This window comes from Aphelocoma coerulescens, chromosome 6, assembly GCF_041296385.1.
Source record: "Aphelocoma coerulescens isolate FSJ_1873_10779 chromosome 6, UR_Acoe_1.0, whole genome shotgun sequence".
NCBI classification, from domain to species: domain Eukaryota; kingdom Metazoa; phylum Chordata; class Aves; order Passeriformes; family Corvidae; genus Aphelocoma; species Aphelocoma coerulescens.
Window position 1 is genome coordinate 34,650,865 of NC_091020.1, and position 26,636 is coordinate 34,677,500.

Consider the following 26,636-nt stretch of genomic DNA (forward strand, 5'->3'; position numbering starts at 1 on the left):
CGGGGATGGGAAATCCTGGGTGAACCTGAACATCAGAACCTGTTAAAGAGATTCTGCTTAGTCCTGTTGTTACTGATGGGAGGAAAAAAATCTGGAGAAAGGGATGTGTATCTGGGACATCCATGCATTTTCTTGGAATGGTGTAGGAAGGGTGAGCTGAGCTCTTGGAGCAAACCAGCCCCTTCCCAGGACCATTCCCAGTCCTGCCCCTGCAGCCTGAGGAGCTGATTTTCACTTTGGAGCGTTTTAAATGACTGATTTTAATCTTGGTTTGGATTTAATTACTTTTTCCAAGGAGAGATTAGTTCTCATTTAAATATGGATGCGTAATTAAAAAACATCTCTCAACTTAAGTTGCTTTTGTTGCCCACACGCCGGGGCCGCCCGTCCGGGGAAGCAATTCCAGAGCTGGATTTCCATCTCTAATCCCGTTGTTAGTGTGGGAATGTTACTGTCAGAACGTGAGAAACAACTCCTTTTTTGGGAGGGATTTACTTCTTTCCCTTCTGATTTCTGCCAAAACAAAGTTGGGGAGGAAGATGAAATTCAGTTATAAATTGGACTTTATTTCAGTGGTGGGAAACCAGCACTCCAAAATGTTTTGTTGTTGCTGGAATATATGGAGCGTGCGGGATATCGTGAGGAAAATTGTCAAAACGTGTTTTGCACCTTTGGTGTAGTGAGAAAATAGAAAAGTTATTCTCCTAAAGTGTTTTAGGTGGGTTTTGGTTGACTTGCAAGTACAGAGAAACCTGAATTCGCTTCATCTGGAAGCAGCAGAGCTTCCTGAGCAAAGATTCCATTCTTTCCTTCCAGGATATCCCTGAAGTGTCCAAAGCCAGGTTGGATGGGGCTTGGAGCAACCTGGGGTAGGGGAAGGTGTCCCTGCCCATGGCAGGGGTTGGAATGGGATGAGCTTTGAGGTCCCTTCCAGCCCGCACCAGTCTGGGATTCTGTAATCTTGGCTTTTCCATGGAATGGGTAAGGGAATGAGATGTGTTTAACATGTTCAGCTTGTTTCTTAACTTCCAAATATATGTTATTGATCTAAATCAATATAAAAGCAAAAACTGTGTGTGGGAAATTCCCGTGTCCACACTGGTTTATTTACCTCAGGAAGTTGGTCCTTTACCTCGGTGATGGTCTCCTTTTGTCCTGCTGGGGTTGGATTTCTGCTGAGTTCAGGGAGGAGCAGGATAAAGAGCCTTTTATCAGCAGCATCCTGTTGGAGTTTATTCTGCTGAACATTTTGGTCATCGTCCCAAACCGTAATAAAAGAGGGGTTTAATTAATTCACTTTTCCACAATTGAAAAGTTTGCTTAGATTGCAGCTTGGAGATTGATTTAATATTCTTTTCATGAGGCACCTTTGAAGCTCTTCTGGAGACTGCACGTTGTTCAGCACTGGGCTGTCTGAGAGAATCCCCCAAAGTCTTCTGAGTTGCTGTGAGTTCAATAAGAAATAAAATTTAAATTTAATAATGTTTGGGAAGAATTGGGTCATTCTTGGAGACTCAGCCCACGTATTCTCACGTTCGGGTTCTGCAGATGAGGCCTTCCCTGCTCCCCTTAATTAAATGCAGAGTATTAAGCAGGACTGTGTTCCTTGAGAGTGGGTAAAATACAGATATGGCTGCTTCTCCAAACACCTGCAGACAGCTCTTGGAAAATATAGAAACCTTATGGATCTCTGTTGAAAAAGGGAAATGTTGTGGAAGTTTTCCTCTGCTCCTGGCAAACCTTGCGCACATTTTATAAAATGGAACGACCTGCAGAAGTTACAGGTAAAGTAAAATTGTGCAAGAGACAACTTGTGCATGTGGGACAAGGATGAAACTCCTCTGCTCTGGAGCCAGGCTGGGAGAATTGGGATTGTTCAGCCTGGAGAAGAGAAGGCTCCAGGGAGAGCTCAGAGCCAATTCTGGACCCTAAAAGGGCTTTGGAGAGGGACTTGGGACAAGAGATGGAGAGCCGGGACACAGGGAATGGCTTCCCAGTGCCAGAGGGCAGGAATAGATGGGATATTGGGAAGGAATTGTTCCCTGGGAGGGTGGGGAGGAGCTGGGATGGAATTCCCAGAGCAGCTGGGGCTGCCCCTGGATCCCTGGCAGTGCCCAAGGCCAGGCTGGACATTGGGGCTGGGAGCAGCCTGGGACAGTGGGAGGTGTCCCTGCCATGGCAGGGGATGGAAGGGGATGGTGAATTTGGGAGCCAAATTCCAAGGGAACAGGTAGGGTAAGGACATTCCTGTAGGCAGAGAAGAGCAATGTCACTCCTTTGAAATCCCCCGTTTGCTACTTCTGGGTATTAATCTTTTCAGCTCCTCCTATCTGTCAGTATTGGAACAGAAATTCTCACTTGAAATGTGACCTGTCTGGAAATTGTATTTCTCTTATTTACCATATTGATACCTGCATTTGTGTAAATACCATTAATTCTGCTGCCATAACACAAAATATCACAGAAAACTGAGCTTAAGTCAGAGAAGTCAGAACAAAGGACCAGCCTGTTACCAGTCTTCTTGTATTTCATCACTTCTCCTGCTCTTTGGGGAGGAGGGAATGAGAACATTGCCTGTGATGGGGATTTCATTTTGATATCACACAAATGTGGAGAGAGCCCTGCCTTTATTTTTCCCACTGATGAGAGCCTGGCAGTAATTCCTGTCTGCAAGGACTGGGTCACCTTCTGCAGCTCTGAAAGCTGGGAACAGCACCACATCAGAGCCTGCTTCCCATAAACCTTCCCATATCCACTCTGTGCTGTCCCAAAACCTCGGGAAGGGAACAGCCCCCGGGGTATGGTGTGATGGTTGATGTGCTGAGTGAACCAAAGGTAGGAATTAATTACAAAATGCAAAAGCTTCTCCCACAGAGACCTCCTCCTGCAAGGAGCTTTTTAATCCAGGGATATCTAAACTGCATGGTTTCATCAATTCAATTTGGATTGCACATCTTTCTTATCTCTCAGGCTCACTGAGCCCCTCAATAAAGCAGTTGCTAAATAATTTACGTTAAAACAGGCGAAGGAGAAGCACCAAAAGTGAGATAATTTGTCTTCAAAATAGCTGTTGCTTTTAGGAGTGTATTCATCTGGCAGCATCACCTGTCTGGTGTGAAGATTATCATTTAAAAGATAATTTATCTTCCCTCTTATTCCTGTGATTTGTCACAGTGATAGCTCAGTGCTGCAGAGACAATATCCCAAATACCTGTGGGCTATCCCAGTTACTGGGATTGCAGTGCATTCCAAACTGGGAGTGCCACTTGTCTCCAATTATCTTTTCTTTGTGTTTGCAAACCTTCAGCTCTTTTCCTGGTCTGCATCAAAGTTTATTTACATGGCTTCCAATATTGTTTGTGTTTGATAAATAGAATTGGGTTTCTCATTGCAATAGGTTTGTTTTTATTTTTCCTCCTCTGTGGCTTCTTGAAGGGAATATCTGCAAGGGTATGGAGTGACAGGAAAACAGGGAATGGCTCGAAAGTGAAGGAGGGGAGATTTAGGTTGGATATTTGGCAGATATTCTTCCCTGTGAGGGTGGTGAGGCCCTGGCACCAGCATGGTTATATTCCCATATTCAGTGCTGCATTTTGGCAAAATTATTTTAAAACCACTTTTTTACGGCTTTTCTTTTTATTTTTTACTGTTTGAGTAGCGGCCATTCCCATAAATACAGTTGTTTTCTGTACTTTAGGACTGTATTTATAATTTTATTATCAGCATTAATAGATGTGTAAACCAAGATACCTGAAACAGATTTATTGAGGGCAGCTCTGTAGATTTTCAGTGAAATAATGTTTAGTGTAGCAGAGGGAGAAAAAAAAAAACCCACGAGGAAAGGCAATTGCATTTAGAAAACCAGGAATAAATGTACTGACCTTGAGAACTCCTAAGCACTGTGGGTTCCATTGAAGGGTGCTGTTCAATACTGACACTGTGTGCAGCTTTTAAAAGAGAAGCATTTTTTGGTTAAAGTGGACTTTTTTTTTTGAAAAAGAGCCTTAGAAACATGATAAATGGTGTTGCTAAAACATCTCATTAATTTTTTTGCCTGCTTTTTATAGAAGTTGGTGCAAAGCACTTTTGAATCAGGGAACTCTTTGTGTCTATTCCCACTGTGTTACCATCAACTTTCTAACAAATCCACCTTCTGCAAAGTGAATTTCAGTTGAGCTGCTGCGGTCTTGGAATCACAGAATCATGGAATGGTTTGGAAAAAACTTAAAGCCCACCCAGTGCAATCCCTGTCATGGGCAGGGACACCTCCCACTGTCCCAGGCTGCTCCCAGCCCCAATGTCCAGCCTGGCCTTGGGCACTGCCAGGGATCCAGGGGCAGCCCCAGCTGCTCTGGGGATTCTATCCCAGCTCCTCCCCACCCTCCCAGGGAACAATTCCTTCCCAATATCCCATCTATCCCTGCCCTGTGGCAGTGGGAAGCCATTCCCTGTGTCCTGGCTCTCCAGCTCCTTATAAATATTCTCTCTCCATCTTTCTTGTTGGCTCCTTCAGGTCCTGGAAGGCCACAAATAAGGGCTAGGTTGTGGTTGTGATCTGTGTGAGGACCCTTTTGCTCTTCTTCCCAAAGGGGTTTCCCTGCATTCATTCCTACAGGGACTCAGTGCTGGAAATGTTTTCCTTTCAAAACGAGTTTTCTGTTGACTGAGACTGAACTGTCAGAGGTCAAATCAGGATCTGTAAAATACTTCTTGAGGTAAAACAAGGTTTGAAGACTAAATAAACTGATACTCACCTCTAAACTCCCATATCAGCACTCTGCATTTTACATTTTGCATGGACTTTTCCTGCCTTGACCTAAAAGAGATTTTGCTGCTTAGGGAGGCTCTGAACTCCTTAAGTCACATCAGGTAAAGGAGGTGGCACATCTTTCCCAGAAGCTCTGCAAGCAAAGTTTGTCACTGCAAAATACCCTGCTGCATCTTGATGGGCAAAAAGATGCTTCAAAATAATGTTTGTGGCAGCAGGAAAACGCCCAGGTATTTATCACTGCCATTCTTGCAGATGTGATCTTCTGTTTCTGCAAGGAAAAAGGGCTCCCATGTTTTATTCTTATGTTCAAGGGGCAGGACTTGGCCTAAGGAAATGGAAAATTCTGTGTATTCAGTAAAAAATGTGATTAATGGGAACATTTTGCACTTGTTTTTATCCTGCTGCTGTAGCCACGAAATAATTTTGTCTCCAAAGCTGCTGCTGAATTTACTGTCGGATTTTGTGTTACAAGAAAAGCAATGTTTTAATACTGGGAGAAACACATGTATGAATTTCTATACATAGAGAGAAATTTATGTGCCCTAGGGGTGCTCTGCTTTTGGTTCTTTTTCCTGCCCTTCCTGGTGGGATGCTGCTGGGAAAAAACTTCAGGAATCAGTGTCAAACTCCCTTTGGGATACCCTGGAAGCTGAAACTTCTATCCAGGTCTTCATCTATTTTATAAAATATTCTTTAAAAGAAGTAATGATGGAAGATCCTCTTATCCATGCTGGGTTGTGTAATACCTTTATACTATAAATTACATAAAATATATTACTGAAGTGAGCAAACTTGTCTGCAGACAAATCGGATTTTACATTTTCACTTGGCAAAAAGATGGAATTTGGGACGTTTTGGAGATGGATTTTTATCTTGTGAGTCCATAAGTGGAGACAATTTAATGAGTGGCTTGTAGAATTGATAACTGATTTTTTGTTCTTTATTTGTTGCTAATATGGAGAGAATACAAGTTGTAAGGAGAGAGAAAATGTCATATTTTTAATCTTTAAAAAGTGCCTGGGAATTGTGAGGGACTTAAATCCTTTTCAACAAAGTAAATTCTATGGAAATGTTCTGAAAGCCAAAATGTAGTGAATTAATTCAAGTGATTTTGTTTCAGGTTTTATATTTGTCCATTTATTTATTTAGCTGTGTAGTCTTTTAAAGCCATGTAAGGAAAATGTAATGGAAAAAAATAAATGGAACTTAGACTTTTTGATCTATTCCTGACCGTGGTAACAGGGACATTTTAATGAGACATCACTTAATTGAGTGGAGGCTTGATTTCTCTCAGATTTTCTCACTATACATAAAGAGCTTAATATTTCAATTTAAATATTTCACTGGGGGAAAATGGACAAGCCAGTTTAAAATAGGATCTTTTATCCCTGAGGGAGAAAAGTGTTGGCATGTGTGGTCTCTCCTGCAGGGAATTCTCATTCTGAAATTTCTCAGTGTTAATGTTACTTGTGGGGATTATTTAAAACTAAAATTTCCCTTCTTGTATCTGTTCAAGAGCCATTTGAACATTGAGTATTTTATTTTAAAGGCAATTTAGGAAAATAGGTACTTTTGGAGCATTCCTGTGCCTCCAACTTTTCCTTCAGGACTGAATTTTACAGAAATCGGAAGTAGTTTTACAGTTTGGAATTGCATATTCAATTTTTTAAATATAAAATGTGTTTCTTAATAATCAGGTATCCTTTCCAAAGAAAAAAGAGATGCTTTGCTGTTGGGTTTAGGTTTGTTTTCTTTTAATGTAGCTGAATTTTCACTCATCCTGCTTGGGAGCTGGATCTGGCTTCCCTTTGGACAGGCTTGCAGCTATCCTGGATCCCATGGTTTTGCTTTGGGAATACTTCAGTCGTAGAATAGAATCATGGAATCATCAAGGCTGGAAAAGCCCTCTAAGATCATGGAATCCAACCATTCCCCAAGGCCACGCTGCCCCGTGTCCCCAAGTGCCACATCCACACAGCTTTGAAATCCCTCCAGGGATGGGGACTCCACTCCTGCCCTGGGCTGGACAAACCTTTTCCTTGCAGGAATTTTCCCAATGTCCACCCTGAGCCTCCCCTGGCCCAGCCTGAGGCCGTTCCCTCTCCTCCTGTCCCTGTTCCCTGGCAGCAGAGCCCGACCCCCCCGGCTGCCCCCTCCTGTCAGGGACTTGTGCAGAGCCACAAGGTCCCCCCTGAGCCTCCTTTGCTCCAGCCTGAGCCCCTTTCCCAGCTCCCTCAGGAATTCTCCAGCCCCTTCCCAGCTCTGTTCCCTTCCCTGGACACGCTCCAGCCCCTCCTTGTCCTTCTTGTCCTGAGGGTTCCAAACCTGTCCCCAGAATCTGAAGTTCCACAGGAATGCCAGCACAGGGCACTGTCCCTACCCTGGGCTCGTGACCACACAATTCCTGGTCCAATGCAGGTGCCAGTGGCCTCTGACACACCTGGGCACACCTGGGCACACCTGGGCACACCTGGGCACACCTGGGCTCATTCCAAGCCCTCAGCACCCCCAGGGCTGTTCCTGCCGGGCACTTCCCAGCCCCTCTGGCCCCGGGCCCAGGGTGACCATCAGTGAAAGTGGCTTGGAAGGAAACAATCCAGGAGAGCCAGGAATTGTAGCAAACTGCTGGAAAAGGGCTTCTCTAGTGGATATTCTTTAATCATCTTCCTCTCTGTGTGACCACCTCATTTGTGAGCTTTGCAGTAAGGAAAGACTTCAAGGGTAAACCCCGACAGTATTTCAGCAAATAAACAGCTGATAAATGCCCAGGACAATGGAAACCCCTTGCAGGACTGGCTGAATAAACACAGCTTTGCAGTTATTCCTATGGTTCAAATTGAAATTGATTTTTTTAGAGAATTAGGTACCTTTTTTCTATGTATTGCTTCCAGTGCTGGGCTGTAGATGATGACAATGAGCTCCAAATCCAACTAAAGATTAAAAATCAACTTAAGATTAAAAGCTAATCATGTTGTTAGCTATTGCTGACTAGTTAGTAGAGCTTATTAAAAGTACATCCAGTACAAATATTGCCTCTAAATAATTACAAACTTTTATTAGCATTGTAATTAAGAGCGGGCTGGCTGCAAGTGACACCTCACAAAGAAAATGATGCCTGGCAGTTGTACTTTCTTCCTAATATTAACTAGATTTTCCTTCCCAGCAGGGCCTTGAGCAGTGGTTTGCAGGTGGGGATCTGCAGATAAGTGTTGGAGCAGGGATGGCTGTGTGTGATGCAATGCCAGCTTCAAGGGCCAGTTTCGTATCAAAGGAAGGGGGTTTATTACCAAGATAAACAGCAAGATGAGCGTGAATCATCATTTGATGCAGGGAAGCAGGACGAGGTGCTCATAACTGGTCAAAGACCCTCGCCCTCTGGGGGCTCAGCCTGAGCTGAGATGACAAAACTAAACAAATTTCTGTAATTTTAACTAAAATTTACAGCACTACAGAATCCCCTCCCGTTGGTGTTCCATTTCTATTTGCTTATTTATTTTCCTGTATTTATTTTTAGCTCCAGCAGCCATTCCAGGTCTTTAGCCAGCTCTCCTACTGGCATTTCCCCATTTGCACATGGACTCAAGAGTGTTTCACCAGCAGACATTCAATGTTGTTGTTCCTTTCTGATTCTCACTGTGCTAATTAAGAAGGTATTTTTGTATAATTATTAGTCCCTTCAGTGACACATCATTTCTGCTGGCTGGGGACAGTCAGGGCAGCTCCCCCTGTGCAGCCATGAGCTGCTCCCAGGGATTGTCAGGATGTTGGAGGGATGCAGAAGGGGCAGAGATCACCAGGAGATGCAGAGGAGATGGCAATCAAATTTATCCCCACGTCTGGCTGCTCCAAGAAATGAATATTAAAATGTGTTTGGAAGTTTACGAGTTAATCCACACCCATCGGGGTGCTCACCTGGAGAGGAGAAGGCTCCAGGGAGAGCTCAGAGCCCCTTGCAGGGCCTAAAGGGGCTCCAGGAGAGCTGGAGAGGGACTGGGGACAAGGGCTGGAGGGACAGGATACAGGGAATGGCTTTAAGCTGAAAGTGGGGAAATTTAGATGGGATATTGGGAAGGAATTGTTCCCTGGGAGGGTGGGCAGGCCCTGGCACAGGGTGCCCAGAGCAGCTGGGGCTGCCCCTGGATCCCTGGCAGTGCCCAAGGCCAGGCTGGACATTGGGGCTTGGAGCAGCCTGGGACAGTGGGAGGTGTCCCTGCCCATGGCAGGGGTGGCACTGAGTGGGCTTTGTAGTTTGTTCCAACCTAAACACTTCTGGGATTCTATGAATTTTTTTTGCATCACTTTGCCTTGAGAAGTTTCTCAGGGATGAAATTCATCTTTTAACTCTTGCAGCCCTGTGTATTAACTTAAATTACTCCCCCAAAAGGCAGATTAACACAAAAACATGACCAAAGCTCTCAGCCAGTTTTAGAACTGAGTTTGTTGGAAGCAGAGCTGGTGGTCACCTGGAAAGGGATGGATTTACCAGCGTGGGGTTGATGTGAAGAAAAGTAAAACTGGATTGATGTCTTTGCCAGGCAGTGGACTTTGAGGATATTTAAGTGTCTCTGAAAAGATACCATGGGCAAAACAAGGCTTGTCCCAGCTCTCCTGAGCATTCCTGAGCCATCCACAGAGCTGGGATGGACTGAGCTCCATCTGCAGCCTAATCTGAGGCAGCTAATTTAAAAATGTATAATTCTGCCTGCTACTGGCACATCACTGTGACTGATGACATCTTTAGGGGAAATAGGAGGCACTGGGGGCTCTGGAATGTTTTCTTGTAGGCATGAGCCCAGTGTTTGTTGTGGCAGGAGCTCGTTAGTTGCTGTTTTGACAATTAAAGTTTGGATTTCTGAGATGGTCCCGTCTTATTTCCTTTTCATAGTAGCAAACATTGTCTTTGTAGCGCCCCAGCTTCTGTCCTTGTCAGGGGTTGTTAGGAAGTTCTTTTGATGTCCCAGAATAGCAGCTTGGGTGGCCTTTCCTTCCATATTCATGGGGTTTGCAGATGCCACAGAGCTCCCATCAGGTTCCTCGGCATCCTGTGGAAAATCCAATATTCCCACGTGGACAAAATCAGCCCTGCAGGAGTTTAGATCTCAGCTCCATTGCAGGAGAAAAGCAAATTCCAGGAGTGCTTATCAGGTGGAAATTGGGGATTAGCCTGTAAATAAGAGGGCTCAGAGCACATGCAGGTGACCCGGCGTCAGTTTGGGTTTAATCTCAATTACTTGGGCTGCTGTGGAATTAAAGATTTTAAATTGAAATTAATGCTGATCTGAAAGGTAACAATAAAGGCTCTGTGCCTTTATGCAGAGAAAATTCCTGAGTGTTCTCCTGGGCTGTGGCATGGAATAACCTTGAAAACAGCACAGAAAGGGGAATTTGCAATTTCATCAAACCGTAGAAAGAATCTCTTCTTTTCTAAGTCATTCTGCTGGGTTTTTTTCCAATTTTTAACGTTTTTCCTCCTGCTTTAAAGACCAGAAAAGATGTGGATGTCATCAATAGACTTTTAACAGATAGTCAGAGAGGGAGGATGGACAAGAAGCTCCCATTTATGGGATTTTACTACCTCTAGGAGCATGGGAATGGGTTGGAATTGTTGCTACAATGCTTTCACACACCAGAAGAAAGAGCTAAACTTTTCTTTTTGTCACTTTTTACTCTTTCTGTGGTTGGAGAGAGATCTGGGTGGTGCTGCTTTTCTGGTTTTATGGAATTTACTGGGTTTTGGTGGTGTTTTTTTAAGCATCACTGTATCTGAAAATACCATGCAGTGAAATTAAAACTTGGGGTTTAGCTGGGATGCTCCATATGATGATTTTGAAGGGATTTCTTCCTTGAGCAGAATGTTGACTTTCCAAATGCAAATGCTGATATTGTGTGATATTTTTAGGAGTGCTGTTTATTACCTTGCAAAGCCTTGAATGTCTGAGCAATCTTTAGATGGAGAACATGCTGCAAAAGCTTCAGTGATAAACCCATGAAATCGGAAATGGAAACTTTCTGAGATGGTTTTCTTTTGTTGTTTTCTTGACAGAGTTTTGCATATCCATTAATGAATTTTAATGACAGGATTAGCTCCCCTGCAATCCGTGGTGCTCTCTAGCAATATTGTGTTTTGATAGGCAGTATTATGCTGCATTATCCTAAAGAATGGATTCTTTTCCTTTGCTTTTTGCCAGGGGAGCTTCGTGGCCTGCATGACAGCCATCCTGAGGCAAATGGAGGATTATCACTATGCCCATTTAATCAAGACTTTTGGGAAGATGAGGTCGGATGTTGTGGTGAGTTTAATTTGGTTTATCTCTTTGTAAGATAGCTCAGCTTGTGTTTGGGGTTTTTTTTTCCTGTTAGTGGTCATTCAGTGCACTTGTGAGATGTGAACAAAATGTGCTTGGCATTCCAGATTTAATATGAAATAATTATTTAAGCACTGTGACACACACAGGAGTACAGCTGGAGCTGTTCAGTGTTTTAAAACAAGAGCCAGTGGATTGAAGGCAATTAAAGAAAGCAGTAAAATAGAGTAGTGATGAGATATTACTAAAATGTGGTAGGGAAAGAAGAAAAATAAATATAAAAAAGGCTTTCTTAGGAAAGGAACTTTCAGTGTTAAATCTTCCAGATGTCCTGATTTCCTTCCTTGAAGTAGCTTTTAGTTAGAGATCTGCTCACTTTCCCTTTTATGCAGAACACTTTAACCTTAAAGATGCCCTTTGTTGTTAAATAAGCAATAATAATTGAAATTTGTCTTCCCAGAGTCGTTGGGTAGCCTGGCTAAGGCAACAACCCGAGTTAATTACAGCATAATAGAAGGGAGTTTATGGCTGAGGAGATAACTTTGTAATAACCTGAAACTACCACTGCCATATGGCCAGGCAGGGCTGGGAGGGGACACCCAACTCCCTGGCTGAGCTCCAGCAGTCAGTGATGACCCAGAGCCTGCTCAGCTCTGCCACATCCCCTCTGCCACCCTGGGAATGCTCCAGGCAGCTTCCACCTGGATTTTAATCCTTCTGCAGCTTCTCTTCTCCCTTCCAGACCCACCAGAACAGCTCCAGGCTCGTTCTTTTGTGTAACTTTCATGTTTGGACTTTCCAGTTTGTCTTGAATTTGTATTCTTCTTCTTTCTGCCTGTGTTAGGCAAGGTCAGAGCTCTTTACCTGGTTCCAGTTTTCGGGTGCTGAAGCCCCTTTTTGCACCTGCTCTGGCATCTCTGAAGCTCAGAGCTGCTGTTTTAAGAGGGAGAAGGCAAAGTCCAGCTGCAAATTGCTGCAGATGGGATCACTGAATTGAAAGGGCTGCTTCCCACTGAGCCTCCTTTGGGATCCTGGAGCATTTCCATGGATGGGCACTGAGAGCAGAACATTCCCAAACCAAATGCAGATAATGGGCTGAAGAGAATGGTTATAGCAGAGAGAAGAGACCTACTAAGGTTTATAAAGCCAAATCTTTCTCTAATTTTAAAGCAGTTCAAACCATTTGGCTCTGGAAAAGGAATTCCGATGGAGAAAGGGAAAAGCAGCTTGCTCTGAAAAGGTGTTGTGGTTTATCCCATCACTTCCACAGCCCTCCCTGCACTGGGATGGGGAAGGGAATCAGGGAAAGGTCAAACCTGTGGGTTGAGATTAGAACTGTTTCATAATGGAAATAAAGTTTAAAAAAAAAGAAAAAAAATTATTATCGTTTTCATTATAGAATAATAGAAGAGGTTATGACAAAATATCTAATTTATAAAATGAAAATAATAGAAAATATATTCCTCTATGTAGTGATAAAGACACAACAAAATCATAATGATAATGATGATTATAATAATAATAGTAATGATGATAATAATGGCAATTAAAAAATAAAGATCAAGGGAGGAATAAAGCCCCAGACAGAGCAGTGATGCCCAAACAGCTGCTCAGCACCCGTCCCCCAGCACAGATCAGTGCTCCCAGCCAGTTCCCCCAGTTTATAAACTGGGCCTGGCATTCCAAGGTGTGGAATGTCCCTTTGGCCACTTCAGGTCACCTGTCCTGGCCACGCTCCTCCCAAATTCTTGTGCAGCTCCTCGCTGGTGGAGTGAAAAGTCCTTGACTCAGGGTAAGCTCTGCTCAGCAAAATCCAGAGTATCAGTGTGCTCTCAACATTAATTTCAACCCAAATCCAAACCACAGCTACCAGGAAGAAAATTAACTCTATCCAGCCAAAATCAGGACAACATGGGATGAAAAAATGCAGAGAGAAAAGTACTGCTCAGGAAAGCTGGGCTTTTTCTAGTGAAACTCTTTTCAAGTCTCACTTTTGTGGTCTAAGTTGTGAGAAAGGTGCTTGTGTAGGTCAGAGCTCCCTTGGTGAGAGCAAGGGAGTGGTCATGGAGCTGAAATTTGGCAAGGGCTGTGTTTATAATTGCTGCTCTTCAGGGTGTGATTTATGTGCTTGCAGTTCTCTGGGATCCATGAGGAATCACTTCTTTCTTTGGTCTGGACTCTGGATATCCATCTTTATCTGCATGTTCTGGGCTTGTGTAGCTGCAGTTGCTCTGGACTCTTAAAATCACATTTTCCATCAGAACAGGAACTGTTTCACTGCTTGTTTTCCACTCTTCTGCTCACCTGTCAATCGTTTGGGTTTGATATTTGAATCCAGACCTGGGCAGTTGCTGTAATACTTATTATATCTTTAATGAAAATGTGTCTTTTAAATGTTTTAATGTTGTTCTCTAAAGGATAATGTGTGTTAATGGAAACTGAAGTACATAATAAGCTGGTAAAACATTAAACGGGGAATATGTTTGTGGTAGAAAATGCTTCCTTAAACTGATTTTAAATAATATTAATTAAGGTGTGGAGGTTTAATGGCAGAGCATTTTTAATCCTGTAAGTGAAGGAAACTACAGGGAGTAAATCAAATTTTCTTCCTTTTTTTTTCATGGTTTTTTCACTCTTTTAATCCAACAATTTTTTGAGCCACTGCCATTTGACTCACCCAGCAGAACTAAAATCCAGGAGTCTTTGCATTTAAAGCCAGACCTGGAGGTGAAAACTGCACCTCCTATTGCAGAGGATTCCATTTAATCACAAAGCAGTGATTTAGAACTGAGACTAAATTCAGCCAGGCAGAAATGAAAAGCTTTTTCTTAAAAAAAAAAAAAGGCAAGAGAAGGAGAAAACTAAAGCTGGGGTTGCTTCTTCACCACTGGAGACCCTTAAATCTTCCTTCAGCCTCTGCTCTTGCTCAAGCAGGAGTTGGAAGCTCTGTGCTGGAAGTGCTGGGGGAAGCTTTATGGTCTGTGTTATGTAGGTGGCAGGTTGAGATTATTATAGTGGTCATATTTGGCCTCAAAAGTGTGCGAGAAGATGAGGTGGAGTGCAATAAAAGCAGTCTTCTACCTCTGCAGAACAGAGAGTTTAGATTTATTAAGGAATGTCTGTTCAAAGAGGAATTTCTTGCGTTAAGATCCCTTCCAGCCCAAACTCTGCAGTGATTCTGTAAAATCAAAATCTGTGATTCTGCTGTCATCCTGAGGTGAAACATTATCTAAGATCACTGAGCTTATTTCTGGGACTAACTGATTCCTCTCCCCTTTTTCCTTGGTAGAAAATATTTTTATTTGAGACATGTGTGGTTTAGTTGACAAAAAATGCCTGTTAATGTTCTGCCATGTGGAGAATCTCAGGCTGAGCTCAGGCTGTTTGCTTTCCATCAGTGGATGGGAATGTTTTAGGGGTCTTACCTGCTGTAAATTCTATTTCCTATTAAGTAGGATTTGTAGTTGGAGAGAGAGCAGGAGTTGTAACCCTTCCTCCTTCAGTACAGGTTTTATTTTCAGAAAAATTGGTGCTGCTTCCAGTTATACTGAAAATACCCAGTTTTTTCTTGTCCTGGTGGCTTCCCTCTCTTCCCAGCCCCTCAAAAACCCTGAGTTTTCCTCATAAAAGGAGGTTAACTCATCCAAACCATTTGCTTTTCTATGAGAAGCATAAAACGGAAAAGAGAGCAATATTATGAATACATAAACCCCAGGTGAGCATCAGGAGCTTTTTATTTGATCAATAATTAGCTGAGTTGTTACAGAGCATTATTTAAAGTACCTGGGTGAGCGTGGGGTTATTAAAATGTAACTATCAGGGGATGGAAATGTAGAGCTGAATCAGCAAAGTGGGTCAGAACCCCCAGGGTCAGGAAGGAACCAAATCATCAACAGTGGAATTCTTTCACCAAAACACAGGGAAAATGAGCAGGGAAATGTGCAGTTTGAGCTCTGCAATGAAGGCAGATCTTCCTGAGCTAAAGGAGTGGCTCTGGGATGAGCTGGGCTTTGCCCAGTGGTGACATCTGAAGCAGGAGCAGTTCCAGACTTGCTCTCCACCCTGTTAATGCCCAAAGCATCAGGATCTGGTTCACTGGGTACGGTGGTGTTTGGTCAGAGGTTGGATTTGGTGATCCTGGGGGTCTTTTCCCACTTTAATGATTCTGGGATTCTGTGATCTTTACTGATGTTGTGTTGTCAAACGACAGAGGAGTTATTTCACCAGGGGTATTCTGCACATGGTGGAGCCCAGCACCCTGGAAGTTCACAGAATCCCAGAATAGCTGGGGTTGGGTTGGAAGGGACCTCTGGAAATTGCCCAGTCCAACCCACTGCCAGGGCAGGGTCCAGGTAGGTTTGGAATGACTCCAGAGAGGGGGAAATTCCACCTTGCTTTGTGAAATAGAAACATGTAGAGAGAATATTTAAAGGGATGGAGGGACAGGACTCAGGGAATGGCTTCCCAGTGCCAGAGGGCAGGGATAGACGGGATATTGGGAAGGAATTGTTCCCTGGGAGGGTGGGCAGGCCCTGGCACAGGGTGCCCAGAGCAGCTGGGGCTGCCCCTGGATCCCTGGCAGTGCCCAAGGCCAGGCTAGACATTGGGGCTGGGAGCAGCCTGGGACAGTGGGAGGTGTCCCTGCCCATGGCAGGGGTGGGATGAGATGGGATTTAAGGTCCTTCCCAACCCAAACCAGTCTGGGATTCTGTGATTCTTATCTCAATGCCATATCCTCAGGACCTCTGCAGCTCCCTGCATCCACTGACTGGGAATTTCTGAGCCAGGAAAACATTTTAACAGAGCAGTGGATTAAAAGATAAATCTGCCAAAGATCCTGGCTCTCATACCTGAAGAAAGACTGATGAGAGCAGGAGCTTCAGATTCATTTCTCACTGAAAAGGTTACACAGAAACCAGTCTTAGTTAAAAGTCCAGTCGATGGAACATATTGGGGATTTCTTTTTTGTAGGCATTTGACATTTTAAAGATAGACCAGATAAATACCATTACTGAGAAACTGTATCAAAGGGAAAATATTCTAACCTTGGAATAAAAGTTCATTTTTATCTCTGTGTGAAGTGGATCAAGGACTTTCTGCATGAAGTTCTCTTTTCCCCTTTATCTTTCTCACAGCATTTGATATTACTGAAATTGTTAGATAGCAGTTACAGATTCCCAGATTGCAGGAGATGATTTACATTGTAAAGTACACAAAGTTTCTGATCCAAAGAATTGTTGGTTTATAGCTGTGTGGAAATAAATTGGTTTATGCTGTTAAATTAGCTTGTTCTTGGGCAGGTTTTCACTTGCAGGAACAATTCCTGCTGCTCCCTTTGGGAGGGTCTCTCCCTGTTTTGGGATGTCCAAACTGTCGTTGTCCTCTACCCCAGGTGCGGGTGATGAATCCCACTTTGAACTGGAGCATGTTTTTATTTTAATACATAAGTAATCTCAACTTCAGACAGTACTCATGAAGGGAGGGAATATTCATCACAGGGAGTATTTTTAGTGCAATCATAAGAGTTAAATAAATATTTAGCTTTTTTTTTTCCTCCTTCCATGTACCAGTGTGCTTTTATCAACTTCCCAAGAGTGTGTCACGACAGGTGTGTTGCAATACCTGAAAAAACTGGGAGATTTTGTCCATGGCATGGAAAATAGTGATTGTTTTTCCAGCAGAAACTCCTTTTGGATAACTGGTGAACCAGTGTTTGGCCTTGAGTAATCCCATGGGTTGCTTAACTGTGGGATTACTGTTGTTATCATTTCTGCAATGGAATTACTGTAGGATTTATGGGCATCATGGATAAATGTGCTTTGGTAGGATTTAGGTGTGTTTTTTATGAAAAATGGCTTTTTTAGGAAGCAGAGCACAAAGCCCCCTTTGGCATCCAGTCATCCATAGCTGCCACCATCCCGTGGAGTTTTTCGGTCTGCGGGAGCGGCCTTCTCCAAACACTGTCTCTTCTTTTAGGACTTCCTGATGGAAACATTCATCATGTTCAAGAACCTCATCGGGAAGAACGTCTATCCCTTCGACTGGGTGATCATGAACATGATGCAGAACAAGTGAGTACAGAGGGAAAAGCTCCGGAGCTTTCCCGAGCCGGCGCCTTCGGCTTTGCTCTGGAACAACAGGGTTGCTTGGAAACAGCAACCACGAGGCTGCAGCCAGCCTGCCCTGGCTTTGCCTCCCTCTCTGATGCACAGAATTATTTCAAAATTGGCTCTGGAGGAGTGTTTTAGTGGCCTGGTTTAAGGCTCTTGGAGTCCACCAAACATTAAAGGGTGGCATCAGTCTGAGAACCCGGATTTTGCAGCCAGCTGCAGGTGCAGTAAAATTCTATGCATATCTTATAATAATTCAGTTTATTCTTTGGAGGATGAATTGCATGTTTTGCATATGACCTCAAATTAGGGGTTATTGTATGGAGTCGTATGTCCAGGAATTATTTCAGTGGTGTTACAAGAAAGAATTAAAAAGGCTTTTAAATCCGAATTCCATCACCCCAGTAATGTAGTGAGAGGCTGAAAATGTTTCTAATGCTCATTTTTTTTCCTTAATAATTGCAGTTCTGTCATTATTTAGCATTCCTTTGTGCAGTGTTTTATTCTGGTGACATTTTATTAAGTGTGTCAAATGCTTTTATGTGTACTGAGATGAAAGTATAAGGGAAAAACATCATATTTACCAGTTGCCTGGAGAAATCTCTTCTGCATTTACTGGAAGCTACCACAGCTATAAAGTTGTCAGCGTTTCCTTATATAAAATCCTGAACCACAGCTCCTGCACTCCTTATAAAAACGCACCATAACTTTAATCTGGGCTTCTGAAGTCTCCTTAACTCCCTAATAAAATCCATTCTGAATAAATAGGAGTCAGGAGATTGAGCCATCTTTGGGTTCTTCCTGCTGGTTTGGAATGCTTGAGAAGCACCTGGTGTTTGAAATGAGGAGCTCTTCGAGAGCTGATGAGGAACATCTGAAGCCCCTTGGATTGATTTCTTTTTTTATTAATTTTGAAAGTGGCTTTGCCTCAGTAATTCCAAGTGTCCTGGGAGCTGTGTTGGAGGCATTGGGAAACCCTCCCAGTGTGTGTTACCTGTGAACAGGAGAACGCTGGGGTTCCTGGGTTTTGGGAAGGATTGAAATAGGATTGGGAAGGTTTGTGTTTGGACATTCTTAATGCCTTAACTGGCATTAATAAGTGGACACAGGGCAATTACAGTGTGGTCAATACTGCAGTGAGTGTTGCTTGTATCAGCCCAGCACAGGAGGGACAGTGAGCTCATGGACAGGATCCAGAGGAGGGCACGGAGCTGCTCCGAGGGCTGGAGCCCCTCTGGAGCCAGGCTGGGAGAGCTGGGAGTGCTCAGCTGGAGAGGAGAAGGCTCCAGGGAGACCTTGGAGCCCATTCCAGGGCCTAAATGGGCTCCAGGAGAGCTGGAGAGGGACTGGAGACAAGGGGTGGAGGGACAGGACACAGGGAATGGCTTCCCAGTGCCAGAGGGCAGGGCTGGATGGGATATTGGGAAGGAATTGTTCCCTGGGAGGGTGGGGAGGAGCTGGGGTGGAATTCCCAGAACAGCTGGGGCTGCCCTTGGATCCCTGGCAGTGCCCAAGGCCAGGCTGGACATTGGGGCTGGGAGCAGCCTGGGACAGTGGGAGGTGTCCCTGCCTGTGGTAGGGGTGGCACTGGGTGGGATTTAAGGGCCCTTCTCACCCAAACCAGTCTGGAATTGTGTTACCTTCATTGCCTGATGACCTCTCAGTGTTCACTTGGGCAGGGATTTCACCTTGGTTTTTGTTTGGCCCTGTGAAATTCTGGCTGTACAAATGAAAGAGCAGAGGTACAAAACCAGCCTTTCCCTGCCCATGGTTTTTTTCCTTAAAGCACAAAGGGATCCTTACCCCAGGCAGGTCCTCACGGAAAATTTGGAGCAATACAAAGCACGATGGTTCACAGTTAGGACAGAGGCTTGGAATTTTTGTCCTTAAAAATAATCTTGTCTTTGTCTCAAGCTGGACACGAAGTCCTGAGGAGGCAGAAATGGGATGTGTTGATGATCTTTGATTCTTCCTGACTCACCTCAGTGCCTGAATATCTGAGTAGTATTTAAAGTTAAAAACATTTTCCAGTCTTTTTGGTGTTGATGGGTATCTTCAGATGTCCTGAGGGGGGTTGTTCATCCCTCATTCCCTCATTCCCATTGCACCAGCTCCTTTGGAAATGCTTCTCCATTGATTTCTGTGCTTTTCATTTTTCCTGTTGGAGTTAACGTGGTTTCCAAAACCAGTGAGCTGCAGTGTAAAACACCTTGTTTTGTCCATCTGCTCCGTTTATTTCCACCCTTACAAAGTTTTATTGAAGAAAAACAGATGAAATTTAGGAACAAATTTTGCCTTTTAAGGCTGGGGCATCCCCTCCATAGGAATAACTCCGAATGTGCAATTTGGTGTCATTTTTGAAAGGACCTCCTTGGGCAGTTTCTGTGCTATGAGCCAAATCAAGGGAGTTAAATTTTAATTGTATCCACAATTTCATTTATTTCCTGCATGGATTATATCTGGTAGTGTGAAACAATGAGAAAAAGAATTAAAATAGCTGGAAAACAGAGCTCTAATTCCCCTTTTAGACCAGTGCTTTAGTTTTCTCTTAAAGCTCCTCTCCACTCAGTGGTTTGCTTCCAGATGAAAATACTCTGGATTAAGCACTGGATTCAAATGTTCTGGATGAAATCAAGTTGTAGCCGTGGGGGAAGAGGGAAATGGAGAAATGCATGTGAACAACTGGATTGCAGGGAATATTTACAAATACAAGTTTAGTTCAAATTTAGGATTATATTTTTTTGACCTTCACTAGTGGGATAAATATACAGAAAAATATATATATTATTTCTTACATATATTATAGATATAAAAAATCTGCACACTCAGTAATAGTGAGAGAAATGACTCTCAGTGCTTTGCCTGCCTGTTTTTGGTCCAGTGCATGAAAACATCAGGGTCCTCTCTCTTTTCTGCCTCCCTGTATTGCTGTGCCAGGCTCAGGATCACATCCCAGGCTCAGGATCACATCCCATGCCTTTGTTCCAACACCACGGGGAGTCACGCTGTGTTCCCACCTTTCATGCTGAAATGAACACAAAAAAAATCTTCATATCTAACAAGATAATTCTTCCTTTTTTGTAGAATGCTTTATTTACTGGCTTGTCTAGTTCAGTAAAATTCTCATTTTAGGAAAGCAGTTTGTTGGTTCAGACTCCAAGGTTTTGGTGTCACTGATTTGATGGAATTGCCACCAACGTGTTGAAGGTGACATTGGTTTGCAGGTGGCTGACCAGCATTTTGGAGTTAAAAGAATTCATTTTGGGGGTAAAAGCAGAGAATATTTGAATTGATGCAGTGGCTTTTCCTTTCACTTCTAAATTTTGGTCCAGATCAGCCCCTGGTTTACTGTGAACAACAATATCCAAGGAAAGGAGATGGAAAAAACCACTGAGGGATGACAGAGATGGATAAGAGACCATTAAATGTACTTTTGAAACAGCTCCTTGGAAGGAGGAGTTGGAAATGTCTCACAGTTCCTTTTAGGATACTTGTCCACCTTTAAGGTGCAGCTGCTGTAGGGTTTGTCTGTGCCCACATTTTCAGGGAGAGTTCTTCCTATTAAAGCCATAATATCTGTATTTAATAGTTTTAAGCAATCGGGGAGTTTCCTGTGATTCAGGATAGGGCTGGGAAGTGCTTTGGAGGCAGATTCTTCATTCCAGGCACCTCCTGCAGGAAAAAACACACAAGGAGTTGGAACTGTAGAGGTAGTTACAAAAAAAGGCAGGGATTTTGTCTTGTTTACATTTCCCCCATCGAAACCATGTTTCGAAATGATTCTGAAATGTTTTAGAAATTGTTTTTAACTTTTGTCAGAGGCTGACAAGCTAAACTTAGGTTCCTCCTAAACACATAACTCAGAACATGAAAGCAATTCCTCCCTACGGTTCCGTAAATGCAAATAATTTAGTCTTTGGTCTTACTTTTGGCATTTGAGACAATCAAGTTCCTTTGGTAAGACCTTATGATATATTAATTTGTAGCTGCTACTTTCATCTGCAGCTGTGCCACTGGAAGCTGAGTTGCCTATGAAAAAGGAATTTGATGTTTGCTGTTCTATTTTTTGTTTCTAATGTCCACATTTACATAAAATACCTGTTTGTTTTGCCTTTTGAAGTCGGAGGAAAAGGGATGAGATGCTCTTGGTGAAAATGAGGTTTCTTGTCTCTATTTTTTTTTCCCCAAAGGAAATAGAGCTGGCATGGGGGGGGAATCTGGTGGGTGTTACCTGTTGTGTCAGGGAGGGTTAGGTTGGGTCTCAGGAGATGGTTCTTCCCAGAGGATGGCTGGACACTGGAAAAGCTCCACAGGGAATGGTCAAGGCCCCAAACTGTGCTCAGCACAACAGAAATATTCCTGTATAATGCCCCCTGTTCCCAGCACAAATCCAAACCACCCCCCCACATCTTCCATGAACAAAATGCCCTCAGCCCCACCCAAACCCAGCCCACCAGCCCAGGATCTCAATGAATTTTTCTGTGTGAAAGCCAAAAAAAGCCTCGCAAAGAGGAGGACAAAGGACGGGGGAGACACGCCGGATAAACACGTCCTGGAATGTTTATTTTTGGAGCTTCCAGGGAAATGTAGGCAGTTCTGCTGCATGGTTGTCATAGCAGTACCTGTCAGATCCACGCTGTGCTCTCAGAATTACCTCCAGTGATGTTTGTGACCGTCCACCAGGAGTGGGCAAACCCTGGCGTGCGTCAGGAGCCGGAGCGACTTTTGCGTAACTCGGAACCTTCCAAAGCAGCCCAGGGTTCAGCTGCCTCTGAGTTTATCCTTCCTGACGAGTCACCCAAAGCCAAGCTGAAACTGGGCTTTAGCTTATGGAAATTTGACTTAATTGCAATGTTCTGCTGGGTTTGAGGCAGGCTTATGGAAACAAAAGCAGGATGGTTTTAATAAATGTATGAAAATAGGCTCTTTGCACTTACATAATTGACCAGTCAAGTCGCATCCATCAGATGAGTGCAAGTGCAAAAGCTCTTATTTAAAATCCATCCCGAGCTCCTGCTGGATGAGGTGTAGTTTTCATAACAGGGAAAAAGAGGCCAGAAGGATGGCAAAGATTCTGGATTGGAAACGATGGGAAAAGCAGAGACACCCCACAGTTTCACAGCCTATCAGGTGTTATTAAACCTATGGGATTGGGGTGGAGAGAGCAGAAAAAAGCTTTAAAATCATGATTTCATTTCCTAAACCCTTTCATGGGTTCAAGCCTGTGTTAATTCCATACTCAAAGACATTATTCATGGCCTTAAGTTGCTCCAGGGGAGGTTTAGATTGGAAATTAGGGAAAGTTTTTTCATGGAAAGGGTTTTCAAGCACTGGATCAGGCTGCCCAGGGCGGTGGTGGAGTCCCCATCCCTGGAAGTGTTCCAAAAACATGTGAAACAAGGTGGGCTGAGGGTTGGACTCAATGACCTTAAGGGTTTTTTCCAACCTTAACTGCTCAATTTTATGCTTAGTGGCTGTTACTTGAAAATCTGAATTTATAACTGGGGCCCTGATCACTAAAATATTCCCTGAAGATATGTTTTAGTGGAATATGCTAACTGGTTTACATTCCCAAATTGGAACTGGGATGAAGGAGGTGTTTGCAATGCAATTATGTTTTAGGAGGCCAAGGGATGCATTGTTTCAAGAAGAGTCTGAACAGTACAAAAAGCTTGGATTAGAAGGAATTGCTGCTACTTTTCCTGACTGTTAATGCATTTCCTATAGGACTCCGTGCTTATTTAAAAAGTTTAAGAGTCCAGACATGCAGCTTGAACAATCAAATAATTTAATTCAGGGCTGGAATGCAATAAGACTTCAAATGGGAGCAATTTTGTTTTTCTTTAGTGCTGAATATTTCGCTGTATAGAAAAGCCTCCCAACTATTTCCCATGTATGGACTGAGGATAACAATTTTCAAAGCTCATAACTTCCTTAGGAGCCAGTTCTCAGAATTAACTCGTGTAACCCAAAGTTTGCTCTTCATCTGGGAGTAAAAGACACAAATGCACATTGGTAAATCACCTAAAATTTCTGTGCATGCAGGAACTTTTTTTGCTGTCCATAAAAAACCCCATTGCATAATGCACTGACCTTTTCAGGAAAGACCTTGCAGGATTTTTGGTTTAGCGTTGTACCTGTCAAATTAACTGCACCTGGGAGGAAAATGAATCTACTTGACTATGTTTGAAATAACAGGGTATTTTCTTATTCAAAGAGCTGAGATTCCTTGAAGGAATATTCTCCAGCAGGTGCTCTTTTCCCTTGATGGTTTCCACCCCATAGCAGGTGGTTTTCTCCCAGCCTTTGGAGTTAGAAATGTCCCTGGAATTGGTGGAATATTGGTAATGGTGTGGTTGTGAGAACTGATGAACACTTGGGGCAGCCCACTGGATTTAATGATCTGGTTTTCTCCTTAGTTTCTGTAATCTGTGATCACTTAGGATGGAGAAATCATGGAAGGAGGGCAGGGTTAGATGGGATTTTGGGAAGGAATTGTTCCCTGTGAGGGTGGTGAGGGGCTGGGACGGAATTCCCAGAGAAGTTGTGGCCTCTCCATCCCTGGCAGTGTCCAAGGCCAGGCTGGACAGGGCTTGGAGCACCCTGGGGTGGTGGAAGGCTCCCTGTCCATGGCAGGGGTGGGAATGGGATGGGCTTTAAGGTCTTCCCAACCCAAACCAGTCTGGGATTCTGAGAAGCACCCGGTGAAGCTGCCAGTGTTGGGATGTGGGTGTGAGGTGTCCCAGCCCTCCCAAATCCATCAGCTCCTTCTCTGAGCACTCTTTCCATCTATTTGGGTCATGATTAATTTCCCCTGGGGTCTAGAGGTGGAATAATGCTTTCCAGTTTGTTGATCATAATTGTATCATCTTAATTATGGTTTTCATGTGTTTGAAGCTGTGTTGGGTTTTTGGGAAGATTTCCTGCAGTGGGGTAAGCTTGGGCTGGTGACCGTATCCAGCATCTTCTGTTATGCTGCTTGTTCTGGGTTTTATTGTTATGCTTCCCTTGACAAAGATATTTTCCTGTCCCTGAATGTGGATGGGATTTGAATGGAGATCTCAGAGCCATGGCAGCTCTATAAAACCAGGAAAAGGCTGTTGCAGGTCCTTTTCATCCTAAAGCACAACTTGCTTTTAATTTTGCTTCCAAAATTTCCCTGTGGAGCATTAGCTCCACCTTCATTGCTCACTACCAACCCCGTGACACTTCAACCTTTGATTTGCCACAAGAAAATTCCAGTGACTTGGAAGCAAAGAATTGTGTGCTAGGGAACAGCTCTTCCTGCACTAGGAAGAAACACAGAGGGATAAAATGATCCCAACTGCTGCTGTTCTTGAGTTCAAGGGGGAAAAGGGTTTTTTAGAGATTTTTTTTTTTATCTTCTGTGAAAAGGCCTTGCTATTTTTGGCACCTTGCGAAGTTTTAGGTAGCAAGGCAGTGCTGAGGTTTAGACTTGGAAAATTCCTGGCTGTGGACTGGTTGTCCTCCTTGGAGTGGGGGCAAATTGAATCCCTTCAAAACTTTCCGAATGCTCTGTGTGTCCTATAAAGCTTGGGAACTTCAAGGAATCTGTGGGATTATCATAGGATTGTTAAGGGTGGGGAAGAGCTCTGAGATCACTGGGATCACTGATCAACCCAGCAGCACCACCTCATCCTCCGTGGCCACATCCACACATTTTTTGAACACTTCCAGGGCTTGGGACTCCACCACTGCCCTGGGCAGCTGTGCCAGGGCTGGACAACCCTTTCCATGAAGAAATTTTTTCCTAATATCCACCCTAAACCTCCCCTGGTGCAACTTGAGGCCGTTTCCTCTCATCCTGTCCCTGTTATTTAGAACAGTCCTCAGCCCAGGGGCCATCCCGTGGTACTGCTGGGGGTTTTCCCTGGAGGATGTTTCATGGGGAATCACTAGCAGGAGTAGCTACTCCCCCCAAACACCACTTTGCCCTGCTGGTTGCCTGCCCTGGTGTATTTTACCTGCTCTAAAGTCACGAGCATTTTACAGGCACCTCCCAGTGTGTCATTTCCCAGAGTGGCTCAGAAATGGGATACTTGAAGGAGAAACAGGGCACAGAAGCTGCACACAGCTGAGTGAAAGAGGCAGCTTGGCTCAACTGCTGCACTAAGGAACAGCAAGAGAATGTTGAAAATGGCTTTTCATTCCTCACTTTCTGGAGTCATCACCCACAGGATGCTGTGGATGTCTGGTTTCCTTTGTTTTTAACAAGATCCTTGGAAATCCAACTCATTTTTTTGGCTACTTGCCCTCTTTTTTTCCCAACTTGCGTCTTTAGAGTGTTGAGAACTGCTGGGTTTAACACATTGTTCTGAAAGAAAGCTCTGAGAGGTTATTAGCCTGTGTGTCATGGTAATTCTGTGCTAAGAGCTAATTGAGACCTGAAGAAGCCTTGCCAAATTAATTTCAAATGGAACACAATGATTCCAGTATTATTTTCCCTTCTGGAATCTAAACCTGGGTTGATATTAAGGTACTAGGATGACTGTACTCATAAGCATTTTACCAGCCAATATATTTATCAGTTTGGATTTTATGATATTTTTTTATCAAATTAAGCAAGAAGAATTCAATATATTGTGCACTAAATGATGGATATTGATGTTGTTACATGTTTTTGGTTTTTGGTTTTTGTTTTGTGCTCTCATTACTTCAGGGGTAGCAGAAACCCTTGGCAGATTACATTTCCTCAGACAGATCCTTTAGCGTAAGCCTTCCTTTAATTTAGTTTTCTTACAATTTCCTAATTAGAACTGACAAACCCCTTAACTGTCAATTTAAATTTTACATTTTATTTAGTGATTCTTGTGTTCTTTTCTCCATTGCTGCCTGAACCCACTCCAAAGGCCCTGGTGTGCAGATACTCAAGGTTTAGCTCTCTCTAAGATGAGCTCACGAACATTTGAATCCACATTATTGTACCAGTGTGGGTGTTTGGGATGAAGCTGCATCTGAGTATTTGCTTTCTCATTTCATGGAGCTTTGGGGACTTTTCCAGCTTTATTCTGCTTTTCCTGGCTCCTCACAGTCAGTTTGGTGCCTGCAGCACCACATTTCTTGGGACCACCCAGAGGAGTTTTGCTCCTTAGGTTCACACAGGAAGAATGATCCCTTGGAAATGTGACCAAAACCAAAACTGAGAAAATGATGAGGGTGCCCTTTGGTGGTGGGAATCCAAAGACCATGGAGCATCCTGGTGGCACCTGGGAACACTGGTCAGTGGTGGCTTGGGAATGCTGGGTTGGACTCGATGATCTTAGAGGGCTTTTCCAACTTCAGTGATCCCATGATTCTGTGGTAGAAGGGAAAAACGTTCTACCTTAGCACCCAAACCCACCTGGATGTGGTATTCCAGTTATTAATTGGAATTCTGGTGCCCTGACTGCTCAATTTGTGCACATTTAAACCCCCCCCCCAAAGGCTGTT

At 43.6% G+C, this 26,636-nt stretch overlaps 1 protein-coding gene across 6 annotated transcripts in view; it reads left to right on the plus strand.

The window, feature by feature from the left end:
- DOCK1 (dedicator of cytokinesis 1) overlaps positions 1 to 26,636 on the plus strand; it is a 265,954-nt gene that overhangs the window by 134,811 nt on the left and 104,507 nt on the right. For 3 of the 6 annotated variants that reach the window (XM_069020261.1, XM_069020265.1, XM_069020264.1), the window contains exons 28-30: positions 10,960 to 11,061; positions 17,053 to 17,147; positions 25,867 to 25,917. In XM_069020261.1, the coding sequence (XP_068876362.1) occupies positions 10,960 to 11,061; positions 17,053 to 17,147; positions 25,867 to 25,917 (248 nt within the window). Of the gene's footprint in view, positions 1 to 10,959; positions 11,062 to 17,052; positions 17,148 to 25,866; positions 25,918 to 26,009; positions 26,480 to 26,636 lie in introns of those variants that run through there. The other 3 variants (XM_069020260.1, XM_069020263.1, XM_069020266.1) reach the window with 2 other exon arrangements.